This window comes from Chlorocebus sabaeus, chromosome 2 (assembly GCF_047675955.1).
Source record: "Chlorocebus sabaeus isolate Y175 chromosome 2, mChlSab1.0.hap1, whole genome shotgun sequence".
NCBI lineage: Eukaryota > Metazoa > Chordata > Mammalia > Primates > Cercopithecidae > Chlorocebus > Chlorocebus sabaeus.
The window spans coordinates 18,825,531-18,849,945 of NC_132905.1; the positions used below are offsets into that span (position 1 = coordinate 18,825,531).

Genomic DNA, 24,415 nt, shown 5'->3' on the forward strand with positions numbered 1-24,415 from the left:
GGGTGGCGCGCCCGCCTGGGGCCACTTGCTGCAGCCTGCGCGCCCTCTCCAGTCCGCGGTGCCATGGCCCCCGCCCGTCTGTTCGCGCTGCTGCTGCTCTTCGTAGGCGGAGTCGCCGAGTCGGTGGGTGCTTGGAGGTCCCGGGGGGGCGGGGGGACCTCAGGCCGGTGCCTCCTTTGTTCCTCGGAGCGTGGGATGGGGGGGCAGATCAGGGGGTACGCCACCCCCAGCCGGACACCGGGGCCCTGGAAACTTTGTTGGAAACTTTGCTCCAGGGTCACGGGCCATCTCCCGGTTGGCTTCACGCGCCGTGCGCCCCTCGCCTGTTGCTCTTCCCGCCTCCCCTGGCCCTGCGGGCTCGTTGGTGACTAAGCTGGTGTCAACTCTTCAACTCCCACACCCTCGTCCCTTCCCTGGTGACCCTGGGGCAGGCTTGGAGCGCTGAATCCCCTTCTCTCTTTCTAGGCGCCCAGAGCGGACAGCTTTAGGATCCGAGATGGCCTGGGGATCCGGGGGCTGCGTGTACTCGGAAGGGGGAGGGGTTTAGGGTTGTGCGAGGCCCTCTTTCACACACCAGCGAGAACTGAGCCCTGACCTCAGTTGTGGCCCCAGCTCTGTCATTGACTTGTGACTTAGGGCAAAGTCCTGCCCTTCTGAATCTCTTCCCAATACTGCACCACGGATCTGAGGGAATGGGGCAAGAGGGGACTGCTACTGCTTTAGGGTTTCTAGAAAGTTGGGGACTCTGTTCTTTTCAAGGACAGAGGAGAGGAATGGTTTAGATTCAACATTTAGCCAGGAGCTGAGCTTCTGGTTTCTGCAAGAAGTGTGTTCATTTTTTCTCAATTGCAGATAAGAAAATTGAAGCATCCACCTTGAGTGAGGTGAAGAGGGTTAGGGGAGAGAAGGCCTCGATCAGCCCAGAGAAACCTTCTCACTGTCCACTGGTCTCTGTCATTACTGTCCCTAGGCCAGCAGAAGCTCTATCCATCCCCACAGCCAGCTGAGGAGGAGGGGGTCAATCTCATCTGGGAGACTGGGGGCATGGGAATTACTGGTGAAGGCAATCTGTACCCCACTGCCTGAGCTTTGTGCCCCTTTTGTGCCCTTTAGCTCCAGTTTTCAGAGACAGTGAGTCCTTGCAGTTTAACCATTAATGTTAATTTCTTTGAAAGCCTTGGGGCTCCTATTCCTCTGAATTTACTTAGGGGAAGGTTGATTCTGCCTGCAGGCTCTTCTTGAGGAATGAATGAGACCCTAGGCAATACTTCAGCACAATTCCAGGCATGCCATGATGATTGCAAACATTTAGCGCCTTTGTGGGGGGGCCAGACATTGTTCTAATAACTTTCTAATGGGTATATCAAGGAGCTTAATTCCAACAACAATCCTACTGTGTATTGTTCTTAAACTGGTCCTGAGGCTAGAGAGGTTAAGTAACTTGCCCAGGGTCACACAGTTAATAAACAATAAACGGTGAGTCAGATTGAAATTTAGGCAGCCAGGCTTTCAAGTTTCTGCTTTAGCTTCTATGCTTTGTGCTACTCCAAGCGTCCCATACTTGGTAACTCAAGACGGGTTTAGAATCGGTTGAGATTTTAGGCTGGAAGGCAAAGGAATTCTGAGGTGGGAAGGAAACAAGGCCAGTAAGGTGATGACTTAACCTAAACCAAGGGCTACCTTGCCTGAAAGGTTAGTGGCTGAGGACCCAAGCCTTCTGCCTCTGGCGCAGTGCTCTGAACTAGGCCCTGAAGGATGTGTTGGGGTCAAGCAACTGGGGAAGCATCCGGAGGGATACCTCCTGGGCAGTACAGGGAAAAAGAGGAAAGGATCCAGGAGGTTGCTGAGGTCACCATGTGCCCAGTCACATGCCAGTTTCCTCCCAGGGGCTGTGAGCCTGCAGGTGCTTCAGGGTGCTGAGCAGACAGCTGTGTCCTGGGGACATTCTGAAGGATGTGGTTTGGGGGAAGGGGACTGTGTCAGTCCTGCCTGGGTGACCCGTCAGCTGGAGGAGACATCAGCCCTGGGCAGCTGCTTCCTGAGAAAGGTATCAAGTCTCATCCTGACCTCAGCGCTCTCCTTCCTGGCTAATATCACAGACCTCCTGCCTGTAAGTGGGGCACAGGGCTTCCCCTTTGGCCTATCCCCTCCCTCTTTTCTAGGTTGTGGTTGGAAAAATCAGACCTAGTCACAGTTGGCTTGGACTGAAGAGATGATCCAGCATGTCCTTTTCTTTTTGCAGGTAGAGAAAAATGAGGCCCAGGGAGAAGGACTTTGCTAATAGCAGCTAGGATTGATAGAGTACTTTTTGTATGACAGATCTGGTGCATTTTATCCTCACAAAAAAGACCTGTCACATGGGGATTCTATTATGCCCACTTTCCAAATGTGAGAGGTAAAATGGTACTACTTTGAGTTAGCAGAGAGCATCCAGGACCCCAGGATCTCTGACTAGTAGTCCTCCCATTGTGAGTGGTGTTCCCCCCACTGTTCCATCATTCCCCTTACCACCCCCATGTTTTGGAAGGGAACCCAGGCTCCGTACCCAGCTGTCCTCTCCTCTGTTTGGCTGGGCTTGCTATACTAAACCAGTTCTTCCTGTCCAGCTGGGAGCATTCCCTGATCTGCCTTCCTGCCACTCCCTCTCAGGCCAATTAAAGGCAGCCTTGTTTAGGGAGTCCCCTCCACCCAAAGGTGTCTCTACCCCAGGGCACAGCCTACTGACTTGGCCCCAGGCCCAGGCAGTTCCGGGGAAGTGTCCCCCACCTATCAAGTGTACTTGATAGTTTAAGGACATTTCTGGTCTTCTACAGCGTCCTCTTCTTGAGCAGGGGTGGGCCGGAAGCCTAGGGACTTCTAGGACCCTTGAGTGAACAGTGAGAGCTCTTGGGACTTCTCGAGCCCAGGGAGTTATCAAACACCCAGGAAAATATTTGGGCCATGATTTGGAGGGTTCCATGAGGTTGGGGGGAGGCTTCTTTCCCTGCTGGGCTGACATCCCCCATCATAAAATGAAAGATTTGAACAGGGTGGCCTCGAGTCCTTTCCGTCTCTGAATTTGATTAATAACTTAAGTACCTACTATTCAAAAGAGGTGTCTCTCTTGAAGGAATTAAGAAGGAATGAACATACTCCACCAAATTCTGAATCCCCTCCCCCTCCACCCCCACACATCCAGGGCAGGAACTCTGCTCTATTTGTTTTTGTGAAATACCTGTCCCCTAGTTAGTACTCAGGAAATGCTTGTATGAATGAATAAATTCATGCATGTAACTTTATTCTAAATGGTTCATTAATGTTATTTATCTCTAGTATGAATATCTCCCCGTACTGCAAGGTACTATTTTCTCTATTTTTACAGGAAATGGATGCTCAGAGGAATGCAGTGGCTTGCTAAGGTCAGAATCAGGTCCGACTGATAGGGCAAGGTGTCTGGTTTGAGTGTCCTCAGAATATTCCAGATGAGGAAATTTGCTGGGTTTGAAGGTAGATACCTTAGGTCCTACTTCTGCATTGCTGGGTGACCTTGAGCAAACATGCCCTGTCTCTGGGTCTCAGTGTCCCCATCTCTAAAATAAGGAGGCTGGACCATTGCCGTCTAAGGTCCTTCCTGCCCGGAGAGCCCCTTGATGAGGGGAGGGGCCCTTTCCTGGTCTCGTTGGTAAAGTCTAAACAAATCCCAGTCTCAGAAGAGAAGTGGGGGTGAGGGGACATTCGGCTCCTGCCATCCCCAGCTCCTAGAAACAGAGGGCTTTTCCAAGGACTTTGAGTGCTGAGCTTGCCTGAATGGGGAGCTGGGGAAGCCAGGCTGGGCTCCCAGCCCCAGCTCCCTGTTGAGAGAAGTTGGCTCCTAGCTGTCCTTCAACCTCCCGGACTGGACAGGCAGGTATGATTTCCAAATGATCGCTTAAAATTGGGGTAAGGGGCTGCACCGAGCGCTGTGAGTCACTGCATGCTAGCGTAGCCTGCCTGAGTCACCCATTTCCTTTCAAACTCTTGGCTAATAGGACAGCTCTGTGGTGGGGGTGTTGGAATGCGCTCATAGTTTTACCTCGTCCTTTGGGAGTCATTGTTTCAGTGTCCAGGGCCTTGAGGGGACATACAGGAAATGTTTGTACTAGGGCCGGCACTTTCACGTGTGGGCTTTGACATTGTACGTTGTGCAGCCAGTCCTCAAAATTGGGCTTTAGACCTCTGCAGGGCAGGTAGTACTGTTTTCCCCTTTAAGGTAAAACTGAGGCTGCAACTGGCCTGCATTTTTTCATCGAGCAGAAGCTGGTACCGTTCAGGTTTGGTTTGACCCCAGGATTTTCTGATATTTGTGATGACCCCTCTTTGCTTCCTGGGGCTGGCCAGAGGGCACTGAAACATTGGCTTGGTGTTAGGCAGACCTAACTCCAGACGTGCTAAGTCCACCTCTTACTAGTTACATGAACTCAGTCCTGCTACTCAACCTCTGAGCCCCAGCCTCCCAGTCTGTTAAGAAGATCATGATACCAGTGTGGCGAAGCTTAAAGGAGACGACAGGCCTGTAAATAAAGGCACCTAGTACCATGCCTGGTAGGGAGGAGGTGTTACTTAGTGACAGTTCCCTTCCTTGCCCAGGCCACCTTCATGCCAGGGGGTCCTATCTCCTCCTGGAAAGCTTTCTCCCATTCCCCTTATCCCCCTTATCTACCCCCACACTGGGAGGTGGGAAGGGAGAAGTCTAGGGTGGGGTTGTTGGAGTCCGAATCTCCTATTTGTTTATCTTAGAAGTGGGCTGTTTGCTAATTATTGAATGGGTTTATGTTTAAACAAGAACCAGTTCTGGGCAGCCCCACCTCTCCTGCTGGGATTTGCTGGAGCCTCGTGCTGAACAGTTTGCAGCCTGGAGGGAGAGGGGGCAGGGGGTTTGCCAAGGGTAACGGACCACTCTGGACACTGCCCAGGACTTGGGGTCACCCTCCTGTGCTGGAGGGGCAGAGTTTCTACTCTTAAGGAGGCTGAGTAATTGCAAATAGCACTTTGCGGGGTGAGGTGTTGGTGGACAGAAAAGGTACAGTGCTCTGAAAAGCCAGTTTCTCGTATATTTTCACTGCATGGTGCCCTAGAGAGGGAGGAGAGAGAACACGTATGTCAACAGTTGGGGTCTCATTTAACCTTAGAAGAACAAGCCTGACTTCTTGGGCTGGTTTGTCATTAACTCAGTGGTGACCTTTGGGCGCATTCTTGAACCTCACTGGGGCCTCTCTGGTCCTGTCTGCTGAAGGCTGGGTGACTGAAAAACGGTACAGAAAAACGCCAGTCCCTGTCCTAGCTCTGCTGCTCACCCAGGGACACACACAGTTAATACGTCACTTTGTTGATGTGAACCCCAGTGTCCTCTATAAAACACCTGTGGCACTCAAAGGTCATAATCGGTGTTTGGCAAACTTGTAAAGTTCTGGCTTTATTAGCACCTAGACAAGGGTTCTTAACCTGGCCAGAGTTTAGCTTTGGGGAGGTGGTGTCTGTGCATGTGTTGAAAATGTAAACTAAGAGTTACAGTTATTGAGGTTTAGACCTTTTTATCCTTTTCAGGGGGCTTCAGTACTCCCAAAAGGTCACTCTGATCTCAGCAGTTCTTTCTGGCTTTGACCTTTCTGCAGTCATCCTTCCTCCCTCCCCCACTTCCCAGCCTTGTTCATGCCTCCAGTTTCCCCCAACCCCCACCATCAGCCCAGACCTTCCTATTCAGCGGCTCCCACCCCTTCAGGCTGCGTCTCACCCCTCCCCCGTCCTCCAGGCCAGGGAGCTCGGCTGCTCCAGTTTTCTCTGGCACAGTAGAAGAGGCTGCTGGTCAGGTGACACCTGGGGTAATGGAAAGGGGAGGCAGGGAGAGGCTGGTATGTGTGGAAACAGTGACTTGGTGAAGCCCAGCAGTCAGTGGCCGGCCTGCGGGAACTGGCGGTGTCACTCCAGCCTCTGGGCGTGGGGGCAGCTGTGGCACATGGCTGGCCCGGCTACCCTGAGTGGGGATACTCCGTGCCTTGGGGAAGCCCTGCCGGAGCCGTCTGTGGGACAGACTGACCTGGTCTGGAGGATGGCTTCTCTGCGGGGTGGTGAGGGAGGCTGGGAAGAGGCAGGAAGCCAGACCCAGGGCTGATCTAATCAACTGAGACAAGGCTGCAGCGTGGGTTCTCTGCTCTGAGAACACAGGAGGTTTGTTTACATCCCAAGAGCCTCCCTAGCCCTCAGATCCAGCAGGATTTCGGATCTGCTGCCTAGATTACAAGCTCCAGCTTCAATGCACCTCTGTCTCTGAGGCCCTGAGGGAGCCAGCCCCCTCCTGGCTGTCTCCACCAGTAATCGGAGCAATGCCCAGCTTGGTTACCGGGCTGGGACACAGGGAGGTTTGTCTCTTTGAGACCTTTTACAGTTTGGGAAACTGAGGCTCAGAGAAGGGAATTGTCCACGATCATCCAGGGAGTTGATAACAAAGGTGCTGGATCAGCTCCTGGCAGGGAGACGTCCAGAGGCTCCTGAACCCTTCCCCCATTTCAAGTTGGCACCCTAGGATCCTGGAGTTCTTGCTGTGGGAATGGACTGCCTTGGGGCTTGGTGAAAAGCTGGTTGCCGGCAGTGCCAGGCCTGGCTCTCTCCTGAGTGATTGTGTTCAGAGTAACCCGACCCTGAAGGCGACATTTGAACCCTCACTCCACCCCCACCCCAGACCTGGTTTAACCATTCAGGCAGGCACCAGAGCACCCGACCATGGATTGGTGTGTAGTTTCTTTTTACCTTCTAAATACTTTTTTTTTGTCCCTGGGGACCCAGGTCCCCAAGAAGAATTTCAGGTGTTTCTGATCACTGTCATTTGCACCTTTGGGGAAAATAAAAATGGTCTTTACCTCTATCTGCTTAGGGCAGGTGGTCAAAGCTGTGTGACCTTGGGCAGGTCTCTGACTACCTCTGCATCTTTTTTTTCCACAGTCTGAAGGGACCTGATTGGTTGTTGAAAAGTATCTGGGCTCAGAAGCAAAATGATAACCCATTATAGATTATATTCCTTTACAGTTTGCAAAGCACCATCTCCCTGTCCCCAGGCTAGCTTCCTTCCAGCAATAGAACTGCCTCTGCAAGTTTTCCCAGGCCTCTGATCCTTTGAGCACTAATCCTACTGGCCAGGAGGAAGGCAGGTGGGGGTTAATCACAGCCACTATTCATTGATCACCTGCTGTGTACCAGGCCACGTGCTGGGTCCCTTGCACACACAAATGCATTCCACTTACTCCTCATCACCCTGCAAGGTGCTACCAGCCCTAGTCACAAAAGAAGAAACCAAGGATTTCAGAGATGAAATAAACTCCCAAGCTCATAGTTAGGAAGTGGCAGAACTCACACTTGTGAATCTGCCTTGATGCACAACCACTCCGGGTGGTAGAGTCACAGTTGTGGGTCCCAGGTTTTAGCCATTCTGGGGAATGTCTGGCCCTTAAAGAAGTGGGTGGGTGGGGGGGAAGAACAGTTACTACTAGTGTACACTGCTGGGGGTCGCCTGCCAGAAATCATTCTGGTGGGTCCAGGTGTTGGAGCCCCAGGTACTTGCCATCCCCTTTCCCCACTAAATTTGGCTTACCCAATTATTACCCTTCTGGTCTTGCCTCCTGAAAGAAGGGTCAGGTGTGTCCCCAACCACCCTACCTCCCCTGAGGAGGAGCCAGGTAGAGGGAGGCTCTCATTAGTTCACAGTTATCCAAGCCCAGACCCTGAACTCCTCCCTGGTGCCCCAGCCAAGTTTCTGTTCCTTTGTTTAAGCAATATCACTTTCATCTTTGTTTACTCCTGGGCAGGAGCAGGGGTGCCCTGGAGCCCTGGCCCAGGCAGTGTGTTGTGGACTGGCGGGTTAGGCTGGAGAGAAGTGAAGAGTGGGTGGCAGTGAGAAGCCTAGTTGTGGTTAGGATGTGGTCTTGAGAAAGATCTGGATTTGAATCCCAGCTGTATTGCTTTCTAGTTGCATGACATTGGATAAGTGACTCAGCTGAACCTTAGTTTTCTCGTCTGCAAAATGGGTAGAGCACCTTGCAAAGCTGTTTTGCCAATTAAATGAACTCGTATAAACAAAGTACCCAGCATGGTGCTTGGCATGTAGTGGATACTCCTTTTAGTCACTCATGCTTTTCCTGGAGTGACAGAAGCCATAGGATTTGGGGATAGGGTTGGGATAGGATCTTTTCGTAGCTTCATGCCTATAGCCAAAAGACTAGATGGGGAGTATAACTGTAATGACAGCTGCTGCCTGTGGATTTGCTGAGACCCTTACAGGCAGCCAAGACCCTTGAAGGGGAGAGGAGGTAATTCCAGTCTGGGAACCAGGAGACCTGGGTTCTAAGTCCATCTCTGCTGCCAGCTGCTTGGATGACCTTGGCAAAGTCCCTTGTCGTTTTATCTGTTTGCTAGGTTATAAAATCAGATGCCTTCTGTTGGCAGGTGTTAGTTTCTATAGAACGAAAGAGCACTTGCCCTCCCTTCTTTCTCCCCAACAGTCTGGGGAAGAATCTAGGATATCTAAACCCCCAGGCACTAATCCCAGATCCCCACCAGCCACAGGGCTGGCAGGGTCTGTGGGACCCAGGCCCACTGCCCTATTTTTTATTTTTTGGAGACAGTGTCATCCTCTGTCATCCAGGCTGGAGTGCAGTGGCGCAATCATAGCTCACTGCAGCCTCGACCTCCTGGGCTCAAGTGATCCTCCCACCTCAGCCTCCCAAGTAGCTGGGACCACAGGCATGCACAACCACATTTGGCTAATTTTTGTAGAGATGGGGTTTCACTATGTTGCCCAGGCTGATCTCAAACTCCTGGGCTCAAGTGATCCTCCCACCTTGGCCTCCCGAAATGTTGGGATTAAGCCACTGTGCCTAGCCACTACTGTCTTATTTAGTTGGTAATTTCTGTTGTGTGTTCATGAAAGGGACAAAGATACAAGGAGACTTGAGGGCCCAGAGGGTGCCTTTGCATGTACACACATGAACACACATGCCTGGGCAAAGGTGGGGTGAGCTGAGGAGAACAGACCACATTCTTAGCCGAGCAGGGCGGGGTCCATCTCTGGTCAGGGCTGGGTCTGGCTGCTGGGTGGCCTGGTTCTTCAAAGCCATCCCAGACTGAATGGGCTTTATCTGAAAAGAGGGCGGAGGAGAGGAGGGCCGCTGGTGACTTCCCAACCTTTACAGAAAAAAGAGCGATTGCCCACAATCCCACAGGGCTTGGTCCCATCTTGCTGGCCTAGTCCTAAATGGCTCTTACCCACTTGGGAGTTTCCTTCCTTCTTGTCAGAGGTCATGGGTGGAGAAGGGACCAAAACAGGGCAGAGAGGGGACTTCCAGAGCTGAAGGAGAGATTTAATTCCCTCTGTCCTCCCATCACCACTGGGAGCTGGAAGAAGTTTCTTCCCAGCCCCTTGACTTGCTGTAGGAGGGAAATCCTGGGCTCATCTAAATGCAGCCTTTGAAGACTCCATCTTTCCAGAACTTTGGAATAGTATCGAATCCTGGCCATGCCACGGAGCCCCGGGGTGACTTTAGACTAGACTAGTTTCTTTTTTGGAAACTGAATATAAAAATGAAAGGTTAAGGATGAACAGGTGCCCACAAAGAAGGCTGAACTGGAAATAAATCTTGGTTTCAGCTTTGGTTTTGCTGCTGTCTTGGCTGCAAGATCTTCACACCCCACTTTCGCTCATAGCCTTCATTTCTTTAATGTAAAACGGAGGTAATTCCTAACAGCCAATGGGCATGCTAATCCCATGGGTTGTTTTGAAATATCTCTTAGCACTTTCACATACTGAAGAGAGGCTGGATGCATAAACAACATTCCGTGGCTCCCAGGGGCAATGAGAAGTGGGAAAAGGTCTCTTAGCCTGAGACAAATCTCCTGATGGAACTACAGCCCCTATTGAGGACTTTCACCTGGTCAACAAGTGGCCAAAATGTACTATTCTTTCTTTCTCCCGGCTGGATTTGACCCTCCCCACGCCCCCCCCCCCACCCCACTTAACAGGGCTCCCTTGGAGCCTGGGGCAGGCTGGTGGCCCCGTGTGCATATGTGTTCATGCATGTGTTTATGTGTTTGTGGTTAAAGATCCAGGTGAGTGATGCCTGGGTTCTGGTCCAGTGTGGCTACTTCCTGCTCATGTGGCCACTTCTTGCTCGTGTGGCCTTGGACAAGTGACTCTACTTTTCTGAGCCCTTGTTTCCATCTCTGCAAAAAGGGACTATTCAAAGGACCTAGAGAGGCTGTGTGCTTGTTTAAGGCCTGTCACTTGGGTTCTTGGGGGATTTGCCGCAGGAGATGGAAGTAGGAGCCCAGGGACCCTGCCCTTAGGTATAGGCACTTGGGCAGCCACAGGGAGCCTTCCTCCTGCTCTGCCAAACCAAAGCCACAGGCACGGGCTATGTGCGGGGGCTTGAATTCCAGCACCAGCAGCCCAGCAGCTCCTGATTCCCGAGTCATGAAGTCATCTCTGACCAGGACTTAACCTCTCTGGCTTTCCACCCCCACGGGTGCCAAGTGTTCAGCAGAGATTCTCCCCACTCCCTGGGGAGAGAGTGATTCCTGGCCATTGCCTTTCTTGCAGCCTGACCCCACTCCCTTCCGGGAATCCAGCATCCTCCCTCTGTGGGGGTGGAAGAGTGGGCATGAGGGTCAGGCTCCACCTGCCTCTCCCCGGAAGCCCGGGGGAGAGTACAGGAGTGGCTCCGAGGCAGCTTTCCTGGGCCTCTCCTGCAGTGACAGTAGCCTTATCTCAGGGACAGATGTTCCTTCTCACACCCCCTCTTTTGTCAATGGCAGTCTCAGCTGAGTGAAGGACAGCCTGGGGTGTCCGAAACAGAGACCTGACCTTTTTCTATCCTGAGTTATGTAGCGAACGCTCTGTGTGACCTTGGGCAAGTCCTTGCCGTGTTCCAGGCTCAGATTCAAGTTGTGTGGAATGGGAGGACAGGAGCTCCTTGGGTCCTGGAATTCTGTGATTCTAAGCAGACTCCCAGCTCCCGCAGTTACGAGGTCTGGAGATGGGAATGTCTTGCAGCGGGAGGGGCATGGTGTATTGAGCTTAATGAAAAACCCCAACTCTCCTGGCAAATGCTAGGCACTTTAATGTTTGAATTAATTAATAGAATAATGAACTTTGCTCAGAGCAGCTGTTCTCTGGGCAAACAGAAGCCTGAGCCCAGAAGCTGGAGGAAGGGTGATGGGCATCCAAATGTTTCCTGTGCTCTTGAGGGTGCTTTGTTCCCACTCTGTGGAGCTACAGGATGGGAGCAGGGTACCTGATGTACTGTAGGGCTGCCCGGGACCTTTGACACTTTCCTTTGGCAAGCTGTTTGGTGGGAGTGGACCTGAGACTCTGTCATGATCAGCTGTGTCTCCATGGGGTAATGGCTGAGTGATGTTTATGGGTACTGGAGTGGATGGTCTGTGAAGGTGAGGATTGTGCCTCTTGGTGTCTGCTTGGTGCTGGCAGCAGAGCCGATCTGTGGGAGATGTTTGGAAGGCAAGACTGAATCCAGGAGTGCACTCCTGAGTCATCAGGTCTGGGCAGCGCCCTGACCTGAGGCTGTCTTAGGGTGTGTGTGAGGCAGCCCTGTCTGTCCCGGCCCAGACTGACTCAACTGGGAAAAGTGTCCTGGACTGGGCAAGACCAGAACCAGCAGCCCACTCCCTGTCCTGTGTGAATCAGCTGCCCCTGCATCACAGAGCCCTGGAGTGTAGCATCCCAGCGTCCTGTGCATGGAGACTACTGGCTCTGAAGTCAGGCAGCCCTGTGTGTGCAATCCTTGCTCTTCTATCCGCCAGCTGCGTCACCAAAAGAAAATGACTCTGTCGGCTGTAAAAATAAGTGAATAACATGCCTCCAAAGTTATTAAAACAGGGCCCGGCACACAGCAAGTGCTTGGTAAATGATACCTAGCCATATTAACACTTTGATTATTACCTCATTTACTATTTTTATTTTTTTTGAGACGGGGGTCTCACTCTATAGCTCAGGCTAGAGTGCAGCGGCACGATCCTGGCTCACTGCAACCTCCGCCTCCCGGGTTCAAGCAATTCTCCTGTCTCGCCCTCCAAGTAGCTGGGACTATAGGTGCAAGCCACCACGCCCAGCTAATTTTTGTATTTGTAGTAGAGATGGGGTTTCACCATGTTGGCCAGGCTGGTCTTGAACTCCTGACCTCAGGTGATCTGCCTGCCTCAGCCTCCCAAAGTGTTGGGATTACAGGTGTGAGCCACAGTGCCTTGCCTCATGTACTATTTTTATTTGCCCAGAATGGGAAAGAGACTTGCCTAAGGACACACGGCGAGTTAGAGGTAGAGTGGGATCCAGGACGCAGGTCTCCAGGCCCTGGCCTGGTCTCTTTTTAGTTTTTGAAATGCCCACTTCACTAGCTTTTGGGCATCGGCTGTCATGGAGCACTGGGGATGTTGGCTGATGTGTCTCCTTTCTTTATCTTAGATCCGAGAGACTGAGGTCATCGACCCCCAGGACCTCCTAGAAGGCCGATACTTCTCCGGAGCCCTACCAGATGATGAGGATGTAGTGGGACCCGGGCAGGAATCTGATGACTTTGAGCTGTCTGGCTCTGGAGATCTGGGTACGGAAGGTGTGGTGGGCAGGCGTAGGCACAAAGCTGGAGGGAGTGGTGGCCTAAGCAACCAGGAGGGTGCCCATGCCTTGAGACTTGGATTTTTGTGGGACTTTTCCTAGAATGCCCTTCCTCCTTCTCAAAAAAAGGGGAGACAAAAGTAATGGATTAACCTTTTCCATCCCTGAGAGCCCCTGGGGACAAGCTGTGTGCTGCTTTGAAGTCCTTGGTAGCTCTGGGTTTTCTGAGCTCCAGCCTGAACCTGTCCTCATGGGCTCTTCTCTTTGCTGTGGGGCATGGTGGGGGTGCGGTGAGGGTAGGATGGGTGGCAGGACAGGGTTGGGGTGGGGAAAGAGGATCCATAGAGTGTTTTCCTTTCTCTGAAAGGAAAAGTTCCAGCCTGTGCCACGTGGTGAGAACTTGTCTCTACAAAAACACAAAAATTAGCCGGACGTGGTGGCATGTACCTGTAGGAGTCCCAGTTACTCGGGAGGCTGAGGTGGGAGGATCCCTTGAGCCTAGGAGGTTGGGACTGCAGTGAGCCAAGATCATGCTACTGCACTCCAGCCTGGGTGACAGAGTGAGACCTTTGTCTCAAAAAAAAAAAAAAAAAAAGGAAAAGTAGCAGTTTAGAAGTGGCGATGGGGTGGGAGGGGGCATGAGTGGGCAGAGATGTAGTTGGGAAACCAAGAACAAGTCCCTGCTTCAGTGGGAGTGGAGTGGGTGAAGGGCCCAAGGCCTCCAGGCCAGACAGCTAATAAATGTCCCTCCTATGTGCAGAGAGGTGTTAATGATTGCAAGTTTTAGCTCTGGAGTCACATGGTCCTGAGTTCAAGCCTCCACCCTGTGTGAACTGAGCCTCAGTTTTCTAATCTGTAAAATGGGAATAATAAAGATAGTAAGTACATCAGTGTTGTGGAGACTGAACTGACAAAGCTTTTGGCACCCACCAAGCACTCAGTACGTGTGTGTTTGGTTTTTTAAAAATATAAATTTTATGGTCAGGTGTGGTGGCTCATGCCTGTAATCCCAGCACTTTGGGAGGCCAAGGCAGGCAGATCCACGAGGTCAGGAGTTTGAGACCCACCTGGCCAACATGGTGAAACCCCGTTTCTACTAAAAATACAAAAATTATCCAGGTGTGGTGTTGGGTACCTGTAATGCCGGCTACTTGGGAGGCTGAGACAGGAGAATTGCTTGAACCTGGGAGGCAGAGGTTGCAGTGAGCTGAGATTGCGCCGCTTGCGCTCCAGCCTGGTGACAGAGCAAGACTCCATCTTGAAAAAAAAAAAAGTGAAAACATACATTTTATTATGTGCATTTAAGACATACAACATGATGTTATGGGATACATATGGGTAGTAAAAACGTTACTACAGTGGAGTTAATTAATATATCCATCATCTCACATAGTCATCCAGTAAATGTTTTAATATTGCAGTTAGAGTTTTCTTTCTCAATAGTTAATTCCCTGGGGATCTTGTTAAAATGTAGATTTTGGCCGGGCATGGTGGCTTACACCTGTAATCGAGGCGCTTTGGGAGGCCAAGGCGGGCGGATCATGAGGTCAAGAGATCGAGACCATCCTGGCCAACCAACATGGTGAAACCCTGTCTCTACTAAAAATACAAAAATCAGCTGGGCATCGTGGTGCACCCCTGTAGTTTCCGCTACTTCGGAGGCTGAGGCAAGAGAATCCCTTGAACCCAGGAGGTGGAGGTTGCAGTGAGCCAAGATGGCACCACTGCACTCCAGCCCAGGCGACAGAGAGAGACTCTGTCTCAAAAGAAAAAAAAAATGTAGATTTTGATTCAGTCAGCCCTGAAATTCTACATTTTTTTTTTTTTTTTTTGAGACAAAATCTTGTTCTGTTGCCCAGGCTGGAGTGCAATGGCATGATCTTGGCTCACTGCAACCTCTGCCAACCAGGTTCAAGCGATTCTCCTGCCTCAGCCTCCCGAGTAGCTGGGATTACAGGCGCCTGCCATCATGCCCGGATAATTTTTGTATTTTTATCAGAGACAGGGTTTCACTATGTTGGCCAGGCTGGTCTCGAACTCCTGACCTCAAGTGATCTGCCCGCCTTGACCTCCCAAAATGCTGGGATTACAGGTGTGAGCCACCATGCCTGGCCTTGAAATTCTACATTTCTAACCAACTCTCAGGGGTTGCTATTGGTTTTTGGATCCACACTTTGCAGAGCAAGGGTTTAGAGCAAATGAAGCCTCTGCCCAGCGGCCAGCTCACACATTCCTGTGAAAGAGCCTGGGGGTGGGTCTGAGGAGCCCCATTTTACAGATGAGATGACTGAGGTAGGGGTGGGGAAGCTTGCTTGCTGGACATTGAGCATTTGGAGGCTGGTTGTAAAGTAGAGCTACCACCAAGCCTGGCTGAAGGGGTCATTTTCCTGGGGTAATGGGCCTCACACTCACACAGCTATTCTGACCTTACAGATGACTTGGAAGACTCCACGATCGGCCCTGAAGTTATCCATCCCTTGGTAAGTAGCTACATGCTTCTGCCTCTTCCACTTTTCTCCTCTACAGCAGACCTATTAGGAGAGGCAGAAAATACAGCCCCCATAGGCAGAATAAGTGAAGGGTCTTACCCCACTATGCGGGAAGGTTTTTTAAAAATCTGGCCCTGGGCTGGGCGTGGTGGCTCAGGCCTGCAATCCCAGCACTTTGGGAGGCTTGAGGTCAGGAGTTCGAGACCAGCCTGGGCAACATGAGGAAACTGTCTCTACAAAAAATACAAAAATTAGCCAGGTGTGGTGGCATTGTGCCTGTAGTCCCAGCTACTTGAGAGGCTGAGGTGGGAGAATGGCTTAAGTCCAGGAGGCAGAGGTTGCAGTGAGCCAAGATTGTGCCAGTGCACTCCACCCTGGGTGACAGAGCCAGACTGTGTTAAACAAACAAAAAAATCTGGACCCAGCCTCATTTTGTAGTTTGCTGGTAGGCCATCCTCCCTGCAGGGATAGTCACCGTCAATACCAACTCCTTTTCTCTACATTTATAGCTATTTCCTAGCATTGATATAAAAGTATATATACAGGCCAGGCGCAGTGGCTAATGCCTGTAATCCCAGCACTTTGGGAGGCCAAGGCAGGCAGATCACCTGAGGTCAGGAGTTTGAGACCAGCCTGGCCAACATGGTGAAACCCTATCTCTACTAAAAACACAAAAAATTAGCCAGGCCTGGTGGCGGGCACCTATAGTCCCGGCTACTTGATTGGGAGGCTAAGGTAGGAGAATCGCTTGAACCTGGGAGGCAGAGGTTGCAGTGGGCAGAGCCATTGCACCCTAGCCTGGGTGACAGAGTGAGACTCCCATTCAAAAAAAAAATATATATATATATATATAATTCTGTGAACTATGTTTTTCACCTAAGACTGGTCATGAGTATTTATTTGCCTGTATAATTTAATGCTCTTGTCATTTTTATAGGCTGCATAATAGTTTACCTGATTCCTTTTATTGATGGAAAAATGGTTGATAATTTCTTAACATTTTAAAATGATAACACTGCAGCAAACATCTTTTTTATTTTTGCAGAGTGATAACAAGTTTATTAAGAAAGTAAAGGAATAAAAGAATGGCTACTCCGTAGTTAGAGCAGTGGCATTGGCTGCTGGTTGCCCATTTTTATGGTTATTTTTTGATTATATGCTAAGCAAGGGGAAGATTATTCATGAGTTTTCCAAGAAAGGGGTGGGCAATTCCCAGAACTAGGGGGTCCTCCCCTTTTTAGACCATATAGAGTAACTTCCTGATTTGCCAGGACATTTGTAAATTGTCATGGCATTGATGGGAGCATCTCTTAGCATGCTAATATAGTATAATTAGCATATAATGAGCAGCGAGGCCAACCAGAGTTCAGTTTCATTGCCATCCTGGTTTTGGCGGGTTTTAGCTGGCTTCTTTATTGCAACCTGTTTTATCAGCAAGGTCTTTATGACCTGTATCTTGTGCAGACCTCCTATCTCATACTGTTACTTAGAATGCTTAACTTACTGGGAATGTGGCCCAGCAGGTCTCAGCCTTATTTTACCCAGCCCCTATTTAAGATGTAGGCACTCTGATTCAAACACCTGACATTTTCCCCCTCCCTTTTATAAGAGAACCCTTAATCCTAAAGGTTGCAGTGGGACAAAGATCCATCTTCTGTAACTTCTTCATGCTGAATAGGGTGATGATATTCCTGCTTAACTATTAGGGCCTCTTGTATCCATGGTAGGGAGGAGCTCCGTCAGAAAGCACCAGTATGGTGAGGGCCATTCATAACTTTTAGTTCTGACAAAAGGTGATGTCCAAAGTCCTTCAATCAGTGCTGCAGTTCATTTCCTTTGGTTCCGGGGTCTTGTGCATCTCATCTCTTCTGTGGTTCTCCAGAAAGATGTTACCAGAAAGGTTCCCAATCCAGACCCCAAGGGAGAGGGTTCTTGGATCTCGCACAAGGTAGAATTCAGGGTGAGTCCACAGAGTAAAGTGAAAGCAAATTTATTAAGAAAGTAAAGGAATAAAAGAATGGCTACTTCATAGGCAGAGGAGCTGCAGCAAGCGTCTTTAACACGCAGTCTCTGAAGAGCTCCTTACGATACAGTTTCCAGGACAAAACTGCTACCTTAAAGCGCAAATGATGTCTAAGGTTTTGCCACACTGCTTCCAGGGTGGTTGGTCTAGAATAACCAGTGGCCAGCAGTGCAGGAGAGCACCTGCTTCCCTGTTCCCTTGGTCGCATTCATTTTTCATTTAAGACAGATATACTAGAAAAGTTGGGGATAAGCATTTTGGCAGCATAATTGTGGAAAGGTTGTTGCCAGTTCCTGCTCCAGGACCATATGGTTCAGCTGAATATGGCAGAACCAGATTCTCTGCCTGGCTGAATGTCCCTGTCCCCTTTGCCCTGAGTCTTCCAAAATATGCTGAGTGTCTCTTCTCCTTTCTGCCCATCCAGGTGCCTCTAGATAACCATATCCCTGAGAAGGCAGGGTCTGGGAGCCAAGTCCCCACTGAAACCAAGAAACTGGAGGAGAATGAGGTTATTCCCAAGAGGATCTCACCCATTGAAACAAGTGAGGATGTGTCTAACAAGGTGTCCATGTCCAGCACTGTGCAGGGCAGCAATATCTTTGAGAGAACGGAGGTCCTGGCAGGTAAGGCCCCATGCTGCTTATAAGATGTCTTGAAGGTGGAAAGGGGCTCAGTGGGGGAGAGCACCTGCAGGCAGGGATGCCTCCAGCCCATGAGGCTCCTTGGTGCCCCTTCCTTTTGCCCATTCAGGTTCCTCTAGAACATTGAAAGACTACCTTATGGGGTGGCTCTGACTGTGCAGCCTGGTGGAGGGAGAGGAAAAAGTGCCTATCAAAGGCTTCTGGAAAATAGGCATTGAGTCATTCTCTTGCCTTAAGTCCTTCTCATTTATTTTTCAAAGGCCTTTCACTGTATAGGTTTGGCATCTGGGAGTTAATCATTAAAAGTTAATTTCCCTTACAAGTCTGGAGGCTCCTTCAAATTGGGTTAGCTTCCCCTCCCGCTACTGTTATCACTTGGCAGCCTTGTGACCTTGGCTGAGAAGCTTTCGAACTTGATCAGCCTCAGTTTCCTTATCTGTAAAATGGGTACAGTGATACCTCCTGGGGTTGATATAATGAGTCCATGAAAAATAAAATATGAAAGAACTTTGCACACTGTAAAGGACTGTTCTGATTTGGCCTCAGTTGAGAGTTCTTTACTGGAATGTGCATCATGAGGAATGTTTTGTCCCAGGGTGTTGACAAGAGGGATGGAGGGAACTCCTCAAGGTCATGGCTGAGGGCCTGTCTGGATGAACTGGCCCGGCAAGTGGGCACCCTGGGCCCATGCTGGGTAACTCCTGTCTCCTGGGAATCAGCAGGGCCAGCAGCTCCGAGGAGGCTTGAGCTATAGGGACAGAGCCTGACTTCATCCAGGACAGATAAAAGATCTCACCTGCCTTTTGTAAAGAGGGTTCCTGGAAGCACAGCCCCAGGTGACTGGGCCCACCTCAGCCCTGACCCCGGCTTCCTGGTATCAGAGCCAAAGTTCTTTTTGCTTTTCTTTCAGAAGTAAAAAGATTTGCATAAGGCTTTGGATTTGCATAAGGTTTTGCTCTAATTAACTAAAGGTGCTATTGCTCCCAAAGAAAAATTTGAAAACCACTGGTTAATACAAGCACCTGTTTCTTACACATGGGGAGACTGAGGCCCAGGCTTTGGGCCACATAGTAAGAAAAGAACTGAAGCCAGGTTATCTATTTGATCTTCCATTTGAAAATTATACAAGCCTAAGAGCCTTATGTGAAAAGTTACATTGTTAGTTGGTATGGTGGAATCCCCCATTCCAGAAGCTTTAATCAGCACCCAGGAGCTTTATTAAATGCTTGCTGTATACTGTGTGATTCCTGTGCCCCTCATTGAATCCCTACAACACAAAACTGAGTCTAAAGAACTTATCCAAAGTCACAAAGCCGGGAAGCGGTAGACCTGGCATTTGGACCGAGGACCACAGTCAGCTGCCAAGCCTCTGCTTGAAACTTGACCCTGTGGGTCGTCCCAGCGCAGACCTAGGGCCTCATGGAGCAACTGGGGCCGTCAGAGGGAAAGATGATAGAGACAAGAATGGGGTTGATGCCTGATATTCCATGTGCTTTCTCTGGCACCTCCTAGGAGTACTTTATTGTTGCTTTTTCATAGGATTTTACCTAAGCAAGAACCTTGCTTGACTCCTCTGTGCCACTCTGTCCCCATTGTGTACATAGATTTGTAGTGTGTGCAGGGATGGAAAATTAATCTTCTTAGCCCGAGTAAGACCGAATTAGGGGACTCAATCTGCCACAGAAGGGATTCTGTGAGGCATCCCTGCCCCTAGCAAACAGGAAAGAGTCATTCAGGCCACCTGGCAGAGTGGACAGGCCAGACCCACTCACGGTTAGACGCCCATCTTTGCCTGACACTAGGCAGGTTCTCCTCTCAGAGCCTGAATGTGTCATTTACTAAGCACCTCCTGTTATGCACACCTGATTCCGGGGGTTCGGGACACAGATACAAACCTCAAACCTTTTCAGTTAATGAATCTTGAGAATATGCTATGCAGTAGGCACTGTTCTAAGTACTTTGAGTGGATTAATTTATTTAATCCTTAGGACAAATGTATGAGAAAGGTATGGCTATTCCCATTTTGCAGTAGGGAGATGAAGGAAACTTGCCCCAAATCACATAGCCAGGAAATAGGAAAGGTAGGAGTGAAAACCAGGCCTTAGCTACTGAGTTCTGTATGTAATCGTAACATAAGAGCTCGGAATTAGTATGTTCTGCATGTGTGCACTTTGAATGCACATACCTGTCCATGAAGGGTAGGCTATATAAGTAAATATGCACACAGGGAAAGCTAGAGAGTGCCCTGTGCTAAGGACTGCAGGATAAATATGTCTATAGGGATATCCATAGCCTACCATTTTCTCCTGTTCCTAGCTCAGTTAGTGCTAGGCTGTTTCAGGGCAGTCTGCTTGGTGTTTGGAAAGAGCCTGGGCTTTAGATTCAGGCAGATGTGGGTTAAAGTAGTGGCCTTGGCCAAGTGCGGTGACTCACGCCTGTAATCCCAGCACTTTGGGAGGCTGAGGTGGGCGAAGTCAGGAGTTCAAGACCAGCCTGGCCAACATAGTGAAACCCCATCTCTACTAAAAATACAAAAATTAGCCGGGCATGGTGACACGTGCCTGTAGTCCCAGCTACTCAGGAGTCTGAGGCAGGAGAATTGCTTGAACCCAGGAAGTAGAGGTTGCAGTGAGCCGAGTTCACGCCACTGCACTCCAGCTTGGGCAACAGAGTGAGACTTCATCTCAAAAACAAAACAAAACAAAAAAGTAGTGGCCTTGGCACTAGCCCTGTGGTCTTCAGTGACTTAAAATGCCAACAAGCCCCTTCTTATAACTGGGGTCATGAGGTCAACTTCAATAAGGCGTCAGCTTGCCTGGCACAGGCAGTGGTGACGGTGAGGACGTCTAGTTGTAAGAGAACTGATGGTGGGGGAAAGAGGGTCCCTAGGTCCTGATAAGGAGCTCTCACTGGCACCTCTTCTCTCTCCTCCTCTCCAGCTCTGATTGTGGGTGGCGTCGTAGGCATCCTCTTTGCCGTCTTCCTGATCCTCCTGCTCATGTACCGTATGAAGAAGAAGGATGAAGGCAGCTATGACCTGGGCAAGAAACCCATCTACAAGAAAGCGCCCACCAATGAGTTCTACGCGTGAAGCTTGCTTGTGGGCACTGGCTTGGACTTTAGCAGGGAGGGAAGCCGGGGGATTTTGAAGGGTGGACATTAGAGTAGGGTGAGGTCAACCTAATACTGACTTGTCAGTATCTCCAGCTCTGATTACCTTTGAAGTGTTCAGAAGAGACATTGTCTTCTACTGTTCTGCCAGGTTCTTCTTGATCTTTGGGCCTCAGTTTCCCTGGCAGAAAAATGGGTTCAACTTTCTGGCCTTTCTGAAGGCAAGCCTGGGATTGGATCACTTCTCAAACTTCCAGTTAAGAATCCAGGTCTGGCCTCAAGCCCATACTGACCATGCCTCATCCAGAGCCCCTCTGAAGCCAGGGGGCTAACGGGTGTTGTGTGGAGTCCTGGCTGGAGGTCCTCCCGCAGTGGCCTTCCTCCCTTCCTTTCACAGCCGGTCTCTCTGCCAGGAACTGAGGGAAGGAACTGGAACCACCCGCGCCTTGAGATGTTTCTGTAAATGGGTACTCGTGATCACACTACGGGAGTCTCTGTGGTATATACCTTGGGCCATTCTAGGCTCTTTCAAGTGACTTTTGGAAATCAATCTTTTTTATTTGGGGGGGAGGATGGGGAAAAGAGCTGAGAGTTTATGCTGAAATGGATTTATAGAATATTTGTAAATCTATTTTTAGTGTTTGTTCGTTTTTTTTTTACTGTTCATTCCTTTGTGCAGAGTGTATCTCTCTGCCTGGGCAAGAGTGTGGAGGTGCCGAGGTGTCTTCATTCTCTTGCACATTTCCACGGCACCTGCTATGTTTCTATTTAATGGTTTTTGTTTTTGTTTGTTTCTTGAAAATGAGAGAAGAGCCGGAGAGATGATTTTTATTAATTTTTTTTTTTTTTTTTTTTTTTACTATTTATAGCTTTAGATAGGGCCTCCCTTCCCCTCTTCTCTCTTTGTTCTCTTTCATTAAACCCCTTCCCCAGTTTTTTTTTTTTTTTATACTTTAAACCCTGCTCCTCATGGCCTTGGCCCTTTCTGAAGCTGCTTCCTCTTATAAAATAGCTTGTACTGAAACATAGTTTTTTTTTTTTTTTTTTTTTTTTTTAGCAGATCCCAAAATATAATGAAGGGGATGGTGGAATGTTTGTGTCTGTGTTCTTATAATATATTATTATTCTTCCTTGGTTCTAGAAAAATAGATAAATCTATTTTTTCAGGAAAGAGTGTGGTATTTTCAGTTTGATGTGGCTGGGTGGTTGAGCGAGTGAATTTTCATGTGGCTGGGTGGGTTTTTGCCTTTTTCTCTTGCCCTGTTCCTGGTGCCTTCTGATGGGGCTGGAATAGTGGAGGTGAACGGTTCTACCCTTTCTGCCTTCTGTTTGGGACCCAGCTGGTGTTCTTTGGTTTGCTTTCTTCAGGCTCTAGGGGTGTGCTATCCAATACAGTAACCACATGTGGCTATTTAAAGTTAAGCCAATTACAATCGCATAAGATTAAAAATTCCTTCCTCAGTTGCACTAACCATGTTTCTAGAGGCGTCACTATATGTGGCTCATGGCTACTATATTGACAGCAGAGAGCATGTCCATCTATTGGACAGCACTGTTCTAGAGAACTGAACTGGCTTAACGAGTCACAGCCTCAGCTGTGCTGGGACGACCCTTGTCTCCCTGGGTAGGGGTAGGGGGAATGGGGGAGGGCTGATGAGGCCCCAGCTGGGGCCTGTTGTCTGGGATCCTCCCTCTCCTGAGAGGGGAGGCCTGGTGGCTTAGCCCGGGTGGATCAGTCATGTCTCCTCCTGACCCCAGTGGCTGGGGTGAGGGGAACCACCCTCCCTTGCTGCACCAGTGGCCATTAGCTCCCGTCACCACTACAACCCAGGGTCCCAGCTGGCTGGGTCCTCTTCTGCCCCCAGTGCCCTTCTCCTCGGGCTGTGTTGGAGTGAGCACCTCCTCTATAGGCACCTCTCATACTGTTGTCTGTTACTGATTTTTTTTGATAAAAAGATAATAAAACCTGGTACTTTCTAAACTGCCTGCCTCTGTCATTTTAGTCATAACAAGTCATCCTTTTTGGGCTGTGTATCCCCTTGATCTCAGTGGAGCATGAAGAAACTCCCCTGACCAAATCCCCATGGGGTGCCAGACATGCCGGGGGTGGGCAGAGGGTGGGAGCAGAGCTGTAAGAAGGCAGGAAGGGGCCTAGAGAGGAGGGAAGACTTCAGAACATGCACCCTGATGGCCTATGTAGCATATCACCCCTACTTCAAGGTTTTGTTTAGGTGGCACTGTGTTTAAATAGCAAACACAAAAATCTTTGCATCAGTTGCCATCCATAGAAATCAGGAGGTTTCTCATAAAAATCCAGATTTCTCACTTTTCTTGGGAAAAAGAAATTTAAAAATTGGCGACTGTCGGCCTGCAGGGCAACAAGAGAGAGCTGCTGAGTGGCAGGCACCCATCTAGATGTGGGTTTTCCACACCAACATCTCTGCCTGCTTCACTCAGGTCGCCCCTGCAGCCAGGCAGGCTGGCAGCTCTGGAAACAGCATTGGCCATCTCTCTTGACCACCATAACAATCCTGTGAGGTGGGGAGGATCCTTGTTACCAAGAGGGTAACCCAACCTGCCCCTAGTGTGTCTGGAGAGTCGAACCTTAATTTCAGGTCCTTGGACAGTGGTGGTCTTCCTTTGGCACCATGTTGCCCAGTACTTTACTGGGGTTGGGGAAAGGACGCAAAGAGGAATTGGTGGTAGTTGGAGCAAACCCTCGCATACACACCATGTGGCCATGAACCCATTCTCAGGGCTTTATACCAGAGCCCATTTAATTGTCAGAGCTCCAGAGTAGCTGCTATTGGTAACTCCATTTGACAGATGGGGAAACTATATCTCAGAGGTTAAATACCTTGCTCAAAGCTACACAGCTTACCAGCTGTAGAGGTGGGATTTGAACCACGGCAGTCGGGCTCTAGAGTGCTCACAACCGCACTGCCTATCAAGGGGTTCATATCTCCCAAGGCTCCTTCACTGGGGGCTGTTCATGCTCCCACAAACCCCCTATGAACCAGTGAGTCTGGTCTCAAATCTCGTGTCCGCTTAAATCTCTCCTGAGACTTTGCTACACTGTTTTTCTGAGTCCCATGAGGTTGAGTGGGTCTCTGTTCTTGTAACTTGTGTCTTGTAGAAGGCCCTCACATCTGTTAGATCTGTGCTGTCCACTATGGTAGCCACTGGGCACTGTGGTATATTGTAAATTTAAATTAATTGCAATTGTAACCATAAAAATTCTGCTTCTTAGTTGCACTAGCCTTGTTTTAAGTGATCAATAGCCACATGTGGCTAGTGGCTCCTGTATCAGGTGGTGCAAACACAGAACATTTCCAGTTGCAGAAATTCCTATTAGGGCTGCTTTGGATGGTGTGAGACTGAGAGTCAGGACCTCTGGGTTTGGGTTTCAGCTTTTACCAGCCGTTACCTTGTGCTCCAACAGCCTATAGGGAGGTAAGTCAGAGCTCAGCACCCAGTACGTGCTCAGTATATGGTGTTTTCGTCATCAGTGCCATCTTTTTGG

General features: G+C 49.7%; 1 protein-coding gene across 1 annotated transcript; it reads left to right on the forward strand.

Annotated features, from left to right (window-relative positions):
• The first annotated feature begins 2 nt into the window (after window positions 1–2).
• Window positions 3–22,873, forward strand: SDC4 (syndecan 4). The gene is made up of 5 exons (XM_008016063.3): window positions 3–123; window positions 12,479–12,617; window positions 15,062–15,108; window positions 17,565–17,763; window positions 20,721–22,873. The coding sequence occupies exons 1-5, from the start codon at window positions 64–66 to the stop codon at window positions 20,870–20,872; spliced, it is 597 nt and encodes a 198-aa protein (XP_008014254.1). The 5' UTR covers window positions 3–63; the 3' UTR covers window positions 20,873–22,873.
• Window positions 22,874–24,415: the final 1,542 nt, after the last annotated feature.

What these genes read in the sequence shown, in the direction of transcription:
- SDC4 (XM_008016063.3), top strand. Translation starts at nt 64, where the DNA reads ATGGCCCCCGCCCGTCTGTTCGCGCTGCTGCTGCTCTTCGTAGGCGGA. An exon ending in TAGGCGGAGTCGCCGAGTCG is followed by an intron (nt 124 to 12,478) that starts GTGGGTGCTTGG and finishes TCTTTATCTTAG; the next exon opens with ATCCGAGAGACTGAGGTCAT. An exon ending in GAGAACGGAGGTCCTGGCAG is followed by an intron (nt 17,764 to 20,720) that starts GTAAGGCCCCAT and finishes CCTCCTCTCCAG; the next exon opens with CTCTGATTGTGGGTGGCGTC.